Source organism: Melitaea cinxia, chromosome 27 (assembly GCF_905220565.1).
Source record: "Melitaea cinxia chromosome 27, ilMelCinx1.1, whole genome shotgun sequence".
Taxonomy (NCBI): Eukaryota; Metazoa; Arthropoda; class Insecta; order Lepidoptera; family Nymphalidae; genus Melitaea; species Melitaea cinxia.
This window is the reverse complement of record NC_059420.1, coordinates 11,091,205-11,099,685: the sequence shown is the minus strand read 5'-3', so window position 1 is coordinate 11,099,685 and position 8,481 is coordinate 11,091,205. Positions and strand designations below refer to the sequence as shown.

The following is an 8,481-nucleotide window of genomic DNA, read 5'->3' as shown; positions in this document are numbered from 1 at the left end:
CACCTGGTAACAGTAGCTCTACCTTACTTACAAACAGGAACATAATAGCTATTTAAGAGCAGTATTGATTTTTCCTTGAGTATGGCTGAGGTCTTTTTTAATATTGAGGTACTTCTTCTGTCGGTTTGCTTCTGATTTTGATCAAGATATTTCATGCTGTGCTCTCAATAACTAACCGTTTCAAATGATATAAAGTATGTTATACATTTTCTATCGAAAATGCATAACATATGGTATTGCAGTAAGACATTATGCGCAAACATACATTTGGCTTTTGTTATTGACAAGCTCGTTGGCGCAGTTTGTATTGGTCCTGCTTCTGCTCCGCGGATTGCGGGTTCGATTCCCGCCTGAGTCTGGGTGTAATATTTATATAACTATGTAATATTTCTTTGTCTATCATCAGCAGGCTATAACACGCTTATAACGACCCTGTGTGTATGTTATAAGATATTTATTTTTAAGATTTATGTTATTTATATAGATTTAGTAAAGACTATAATGTTCATATAACTTCTTTATTATTTGTTTCAGGAATTATCGCCTGAGTTATTGAGATACAAGACCGGGCAGGCCAAGAAATTAAAAGATTTACATCGTCTCAGAAATAAACTGAAGTATATAAAAGACAAATATAATAAGTAATAAAAAAATTACATGAAAGGAGGTAAATAAAATAGTAAAAAAAACGAAGCGTATTTGTTTTATACACCTTACTTTTTTTGCATAATAAATAAAGTACATAAATATACAAAAAAATAGCTTTCTTGGAATCTCATGAGATTTTAAATACGTAACGTAAAATAATAACAAGAAAAAAAAATAATTATTAAGAAAATGTATTCATTTAGATTAATAAAAATGTTTAAACTGTGTATTTTTTAAATAAATAAAGAAAACTAAATGTTGTATATATTTATTTTTTCGTTAATTTTCCTCTTCTTCTTCATTAAAACATTTGTGATACTTTTATGTGAATCAAACTGTTACAAAAATTCTATGTATAGTCTTATTTTAAAAGAGCAAAACGTCATTTCATAAAAATAAATCCGATAAATGACTATAATTGTACAAGTGCTCGCTAATTCGATAGACACTGACGTGCTGTGCGAGTTCTCGTTCGTCGTTAAGTTTTCTTCTCCTCAAAACATCCCTTTTTTAGTTTTTTTATTTAAAGTATGGGAAAATTTAAAGAAAAATGAATAAAATAGGTAAAGTTGTTCAGTTATGGTATACCTTTGCTTTTTCAAATTTATCCGGTGGTAAAGGACGCGGGCGCGCGCTAACAGGCGGCCCGTTTGTTTCTATATAATGGACTACAGAGTGGCGTGGAGTATCCTTAAAACACATTGGCTTAGTGATATCGGGATATAACGCTAATAGGTCACTTTACGGATGGTTTGAGTTTATTGTTGTTATTGTTCCTTGACCATCTAATTTCACCGACGTTATAACAGATAAATTCGTCACTTCGTCTATTAGTTTCTTCCGATATACGTCTACTACTAATTTATGGTGGCTTAAAAAGTCTGCACCTAAAATTGGTTGATTCACATCTGCTATAATAAAAGACCAACGGTAAGGTCGCCGTAAATTTAAATCTAAAATAAGAGTTTTTACACCATAGGTTTTTATTTCTGTCCCGTTAGCTGCATAAAGTCTGTACTCACTACACTTGTAACTACAATAAGGTTTCTTAGTCGCTGGAATAACTGAAATATTCGCACCAGTGTCCACTAAAAAATTAAAACCACTGTTTTTGTCCATAACACATAGGCGTTTAGAAGTCGTAATGGTGCTAATCTCCGCCTCCGATTGCACCATACTTAGTTTCCCTGATTATTCTTATTCCAAGCACACGGCTCTATACATTTCTTTGCTCTATTCCGATAGCGATAATGATACGAACAAAGCCAATCAGCACTATCGGGCGCACGCCGTCTCATATTACGCTGTCGCGATGTAGACCGAGAGCGTGCGCGACGAATGTGATTTCTAAATGTAGATTTTTTTGATTCCAAATCATTAATTCGCAGATTTAATTTAGCTATTTCGGCCAAAATTAAAGCTGTATCATTAGAACTCGAAGTGTTGGCCCTTATTTCCGAAATTTGTTGTGACCTTGACGTCTCCATTACCTTGTCAGCGATCGCGGCCAAATTTTCTAAATTCTTTACATCTGTAACCGCTAAAACAGCTCGTACTGAAGCAGGGAGGTGTCCTTGCCACATAATGGACAGGGTTTCATCGGGAATTTTATCTCTCGCTAAATCCTTCATTTTACGCAGTAATTGAGACGGTTTTTGATCTCCCAATTCCATTTCGCTTAGTAATTTTTGAAATTGGCGAATTTCAGACTCTTCGTAAACTTGTAATAAGCGTGATTTTAGCGCTTCAAATTTTTTAGTCTCGGGCGGCTTTAATAAGATATCACTGACTTGTTGAATCACCTCCTTGCCTAATTTGGCGACAACCAAGTTGTATTTCGATTCATCGCTCAGCTTCTGAGGTCCAAGGATTGCATCAGTTTGTACAAACCACAATCTGGGTTTATCGCACCAGAACTCCGGAATCCTCGACGAAACTGTTATCGACGCTAAACCGGAGGAGTCATTTTGCATTGCTGCTCCTGATCCTGAACTGTTGGAGCTAGTCATAATTGAAGGTTCTTGTGTCGGGGTCACCAAATATACCTTTGCTTTGAGGTATTACTTATTTATTTAATATTAAGTAAGGTGCCAGAACAAACCACTAACATAAATTAGAACGTTACTTAAATAGGTATGTGCACACGGCACAATGGCGTGACTAATGTCATAACTCGTATGAGAATTTGGTCTGTCCATATTTTATGAGATTTTTCCATAGGGTTAGACTGCGGTATTCGTTTACCACCAGGAAGATAAACTCGGCGCTTATCTGCCACCTTTACAGTGTGTATGTAGGCATAAGCCCGTCCAGTGTACTATGCAGTACACTAGAGGGCTCTGTAACTATCTCTATGCTCTTTTACTTTTTAAAATCAGTTATTTTTCTATATTTGCTTATTTATACTTATCGTAGACTACAAGTATTTGTAAGGAAAAAAACCGTCAGCGTCGGTCGACGTCCTAGTTTTACTAGGCAGTCACAGGACTGTTGATCTGCAGTAGTAATGAAAAATCGCCTGTGGTATTATTATAATGCATGCATGATTAGCAAAAGGCATGGGCATTTGAGCCCGTGGATGTAAGTTTTTAAATAAATAAATAAAAACCCTGTGGAAAAAATGTCATAATAGATGGACAAATGCAGACCAAATTCTCATACGAGTTATGAGAGTCTATGAGATTGTTTCCATAGGGAAGGACGCCTGCAACTCCAAGAGTATTGCAAGCGCTTTGCCGACCTTAACCCTCTTCCTTAAAGCTCTGTTACCTTACTCACCTCAGAGTACAACATTAGTTGAAAGCTTTTTCTTTGCCTGTGATCTTCTGTAACATTGAGTTACTCGAGTACTTGGGCCTTAATCAGGCTGGTTCGAATTTTGACTAAAATATTTTCTGCTGTACCGTACCTCAATGACACAATCTCTTCAAGACAACGCAAAACGGAAGAAGAAACTTTAATTTCGAGACCTACCCTAGGTTACATAGTTATGTCGGGGCGATGTGGCAAATGCTAGCGCGACCCCATCTCGCCCCACCCAGGCGGATGACTGTTCACACGTGGTGGTTTTTTAGTCAGTAGCAGTCTGACATAACCCTCTGGCGGCCCCGCGCTGGGTCTATGATGGATTTTCCCCACGTAAAAAAAATGTAGTTATAGAAATAGATGGCGTTATATAGTTGAAATGAAATAAAGTTTTTTTACAATAAACATCCTCTTTATTATACAAATTTGGGGTTCCACGACACACAATACAACGAACAAATACGCCAAAGACCTGAAAATTTCGTTGATTCTTTACATTTTGAAGACTTAAACATCCATCTTAAAAACAATTTCATTACAATAATTACTTGTAACTAAAACGATTAAACAATATATCGCCTTCAGTAATCATTCTTTTGTTGATAATTGGTATTCCTAACAAAGTTTGTTGAAATTATGTCATCGTTAACTCAAGTTCGAGTACATTTTATAAGAATATTTGTGTATACAAAGCGCTGATATTTTAGTTGAGAGAATGGTTCGGTGTTGGGTGAGCACAACAAAGAATTAATTTATTAATGAACTAGCACCCGCCCCGGCTTCGCACGGGTATTTAACAATAACTTCAAAATATTTTTTTTCCCTAATTTTTTTGAAATTATAATAAAGCCTATGTCACCCGCGGATAGTGTAGCTTCCCAACGTGAAAGAATTTTTCAAATCGATTCAGTAGTTTCGTATTCAATGCAAATAAACAATCAAATATTACCTCTTTATAATATCAGTATAGATGACAGCTAAATCTTTACTCTATGACTTTTAAACTATTTATAAAAGTATCAAAGTCGAATTACAGTGACATCGACAAAAGAAGGCCATATTTGTACATATCTAATACATTTCTACTATAATAGTATATACTTTTTTTGGCACAAAATTTTGTTTTTCAATGAAGAATGTTTCTTCATAAAATACTTAACTTCACGTAATCATATACTAATTAATGAGAGCGTCATCTAAGCAGATATTAATATATCGTCACCGATACACGGAAACGGTATACCTACGATGTAATTTTGAATTTGTAAATGTGTTTTACGTATTTTTTTGGAAATAAACATTATATTCGCTTATGAAATTTATACAAAGTTCTGGATGATATTCCACGATATAAATTACACAAAATGTCCTGTATTTGAAATTGAATTAGTGAAAAAAACTGTGCATAGAATTAGTTGTCATCGATGGCGGGATAACCATCCAACTGCTGGCTTTGAAATACACAGGCCGACGACTGGGCAGCAGCGTCTTCGGTGCGACAAAGCCAGTACTGCGGTCACCAACGCGCCTGCCCAGCGTGGTGACTATGGGCAAAACACATGAGAGCCCTGCGGTCTACAACCCGCCTGCCCAGCGTGGAGACTATAGGCAAAACACATGACAGGCAAAACACATGTTCACGCCATTTTTGACTGCGATAGATTGAAGTGATGAAGTGATGATGATGATGATATCGGTTGAATTATCGGCGACGATATATTGTTATCGTAACGATTACAAACCGCTCTATCGCAATAAAGACATTCAATATGCATACCCATAAGTCTAAAATAAATCAAATCACTTCTTCTATGCAATAACTGTTAACAATAGTTTTAGTATAAAATTTTTATTTCAATAAATTACGTTTAATTTATATTACTCAGTGATTGCGTTACTTATTATATTATATAGGTTACTTGCTATGTAATATAATAGTTAAACCAAAATGACAAATTTTAAATAAAGTTTGAACTTTGAACACAACAAGAATGGGTAATTATTTTAGTTCATTAAAAGTAAAATTAAAGGCAAGTATTTGTTCCTATTTAATGAATAAGATCTTCGTAGTAGTTCCAATAAAATTCTCAGGGTCCTTTTTAACCTACTAGAAGTATTGGGCAATTTGCTATAATGGGGGCCCCGGGCACTTTACCCTGTGGAAAAACTCCGATATAAAATGTTAAGTTCCATTGGGGTTCCTGATAGATCTATCTGGATCGAAAAATGCCCATAATACATATCAAATTTGAATAAAGTATTTGGAGTACCTGTTTCAAACGCACAATAGTTTATAAAAACTTCCCATCAATCATCGTTTTACATTTGGATCTATCTGAAACTTTCAGCAGGGTAGAATCTCACGAATGTCAACTATAATCAATAACCATTTCATTTTCATAAAATACACATACATGTTGGCAGTATTTATTGTGATCTGTAGTAAAAGGGCCGAAAAATACCTCATCTAGGGCTCCAGAAACAATTACACCATTTAACGAACGGCAATGATTTGAGTGACATATTGTTAGATATTAATAATACAGCGCAGGTTAGATTTGAAATTACTAAAAAGTATATTGTAAGTTATGACTTTGAAAAAAGAAGAAGAAAGATTGATTTTTTAGGATACGATGTAAATGAGCGCGCAAGACGAACGCCTCGCCGAAATCGAGCATCATACTATATATATATATTGATACGCTGAGGTTAAGATGTTTGCCTCCCTTTTTAGAAAGAACCTCACAATTACTCTACATAAATTATATATCAGCTCTACCGGCATCCACAACTAAAAAAATATTATTGCTTATGGTTTTGTAAATTAATTACATATTGAAATTATATATATGACATAGATATAGTAAAAAAAAGTAGATAATGCGCGGCCTTTGTTGTTAGTGAAGCCACAAAACTCGGCTCCTTCAAGTAAATACACGCGCTCACGCACACATATGCATCAAACTACGCTCATTTTCGTTAGTATGTCACGAGGCTTCATACAGTAACTTTGCTTATAAAATGCCGTCTTGTGTGATTAAATGGTGCAAAAACAATACCAAAGTAAACAAAAAATCTGAAGGAATATCGTTTCACACGTAAGTACATATAAAACTTTAAATTTATTGTGATTCCAAAATAATATTGAGGTTATTCGGAACTTATAATTCCAATGTCACGAAATGACGTACCACGGGAGTGTTGCCAGTAGTTCTTTTTTTCAATACCCCAAAATGTGGGTAAGTAAATTGTACGCAATCAGAAAAATAATTAAGTAAAAAGTAGACATAGTTATTGTTTTTTTTTTTCTCGTGTTATTTTATGTTACATAAATTGAAAATAAAAAAATCAAAATATATTTATGAATTACTAGCTGACCCGGCGAACTTCGTATCGCCTAACAGTGACTTTTAAGTATTATCACAAATCTTTTGTATGGGAGTATAGAAAAGTGTTGTTTTTAGACTTTTTCAGGAAATTTTAAATTTTTTTTTTTTGAGTTTGTCTCTCCGTAAGAACCATCCTCGTACTTCAAGGAACATTTTAAAAAAAGAATTAGTGAAATCGGTCCAACCGTTCTCGAGTTTTGCGCTTAGCAACACATTTTGCGATTCATTTTTATATATAAGATTAACTCGTTTGTTTTATGTTTTAACTTTTTACAATTTTTGAGTAAACTAGGTACCCATATTTTACTATCAAATTTCATGGTTTTAGGTTTCCAACGAATATTTTAATAAGAGGTGAATGGGTAGCGGCTGTAAGACAGAAAATGACCACGATTATGCTGGCCATGCGCATAAAGTCAATTTAATACGATTAGTGATTGAAAAATATTTGAACATAAGACTACATCATATTAGTAAAATGCAAACAATGACGATGACTCTGAGTTCTAAGCGACAAAAATTTAAAAAACTTATACAACATAAAGGATTCTAGGTTTAAGAAAAATAGTTAAAAAAAAACCGACTGCAAACTGAAAAGAGATAAACAGAGGGGATAGGAAGTGTCCATTCATACGATTATCTTACGAATATATTTTTTTATTATTCTACCGATTTTTTGTTTTATTTTTAGTAAATTTATTTAAAACTATAAACAGGTTTTTATTTTCACATACCCATTTTACCTATATTAAATTAATTGTTTAATAAAAATTTTAGGGACTTTTTTTAAAAGGTGTCAACACTTCACTCACTCACACATCTTTAAAAAAGTGGCTTCAGTTTTCTGTTCTAGGTGCGTTATCTACCTTTTTTTACTTGATCTATGATATATGACGACATTAATTTTGAAACGACGTCAACATTATTGACAGTGTGTGTGTGTGTGTGTGTGTATGTGGCTCTTCCTGACTGGCCCTAGGGTCTGTCTGGGTGCGGGCCTCGAGGTTGCCCTCTTTACCCGGGCTTTCTTCACCGGGGCTTAGCCTCCGGGGTCACATCATTTTGGCCCTATTGGGCCAGGGTCTCATTGCCCTTGGGGTCTTCTATGTCCTTGGGGTTTTCTCTTACTTCCGTCCATCGGTCAGTCCTTTATGTCAGGATGTCCTCCCCCGCGTCGTCCAGATTATCGCCACCACTGTCCGCGCTGGGTCGACTCGGTGGTGGTTGCAGGAGCTCGCGTGGTAGAGGACGCCCTTCCGGCAGTCTTGCATGTAGCGGGGCAATCCCGTGGAGGTGTACGCAAGCACCTTTGTCTACGCGAGCGAACATGGCGCGCGCAATGTTTTGGACGTACTCCTCCACGGTGGGCGTCTTGGTATCTCTGTGTTTCAACCGGGCCGCCGCTGCGTGGTTCACCGCGCGATTGATGGTGGGAACCATGCGCAACCTCTGGTCGATGTGGCACCCCAGATACCTAACTGAGGTCTTCCACTCTACGTCCTGGCCTCGGAGCTTGAGCTGGCGCAGCGGCCTGGAGCCGCCGGTGAGTAGAGCGGCCGTCTTCCTAACGCTGATGGCCATCCTCCACCTGTCCAGCCACTCCGGTAGCAAGTCCAGCAGACGCTGCATTCTGTTGGTG

General features: G+C 36.3%; 1 protein-coding gene across 1 annotated transcript; it reads right to left on the bottom strand.

The window, feature by feature from the left end:
* Positions 1-1,221: 1,221 nt before the first annotated feature.
* Positions 1,222-2,657, bottom strand: LOC123667020. Its single transcript, XM_045601029.1, has 2 exons — positions 2,139-2,657; positions 1,222-1,338 (listed from the first exon to the last, which is right to left on the bottom strand). Exons 1-2 carry the CDS (start codon positions 2,655-2,657, stop codon positions 1,222-1,224), a joined length of 636 nt encoding a protein of 211 aa, XP_045456985.1.
* Between the last annotated feature and the right edge of the window lie 5,824 nt (positions 2,658-8,481).

Bases quoted from the DNA above. Each gene is read 5' to 3' on its own strand.
- LOC123667020 (XM_045601029.1), bottom strand. From the start codon at position 2,657: ATGACTAGCTCCAACAGTTCAGGATCAGGAGCAGCAATGCAAAATGAC. The intron at 1,339-2,138 runs GTAATGGAGACG...ATGTGTTTTAAG, and splicing joins TGGCCGCGATCGCTGACAAG to GATACTCCACGCCACTCTGT.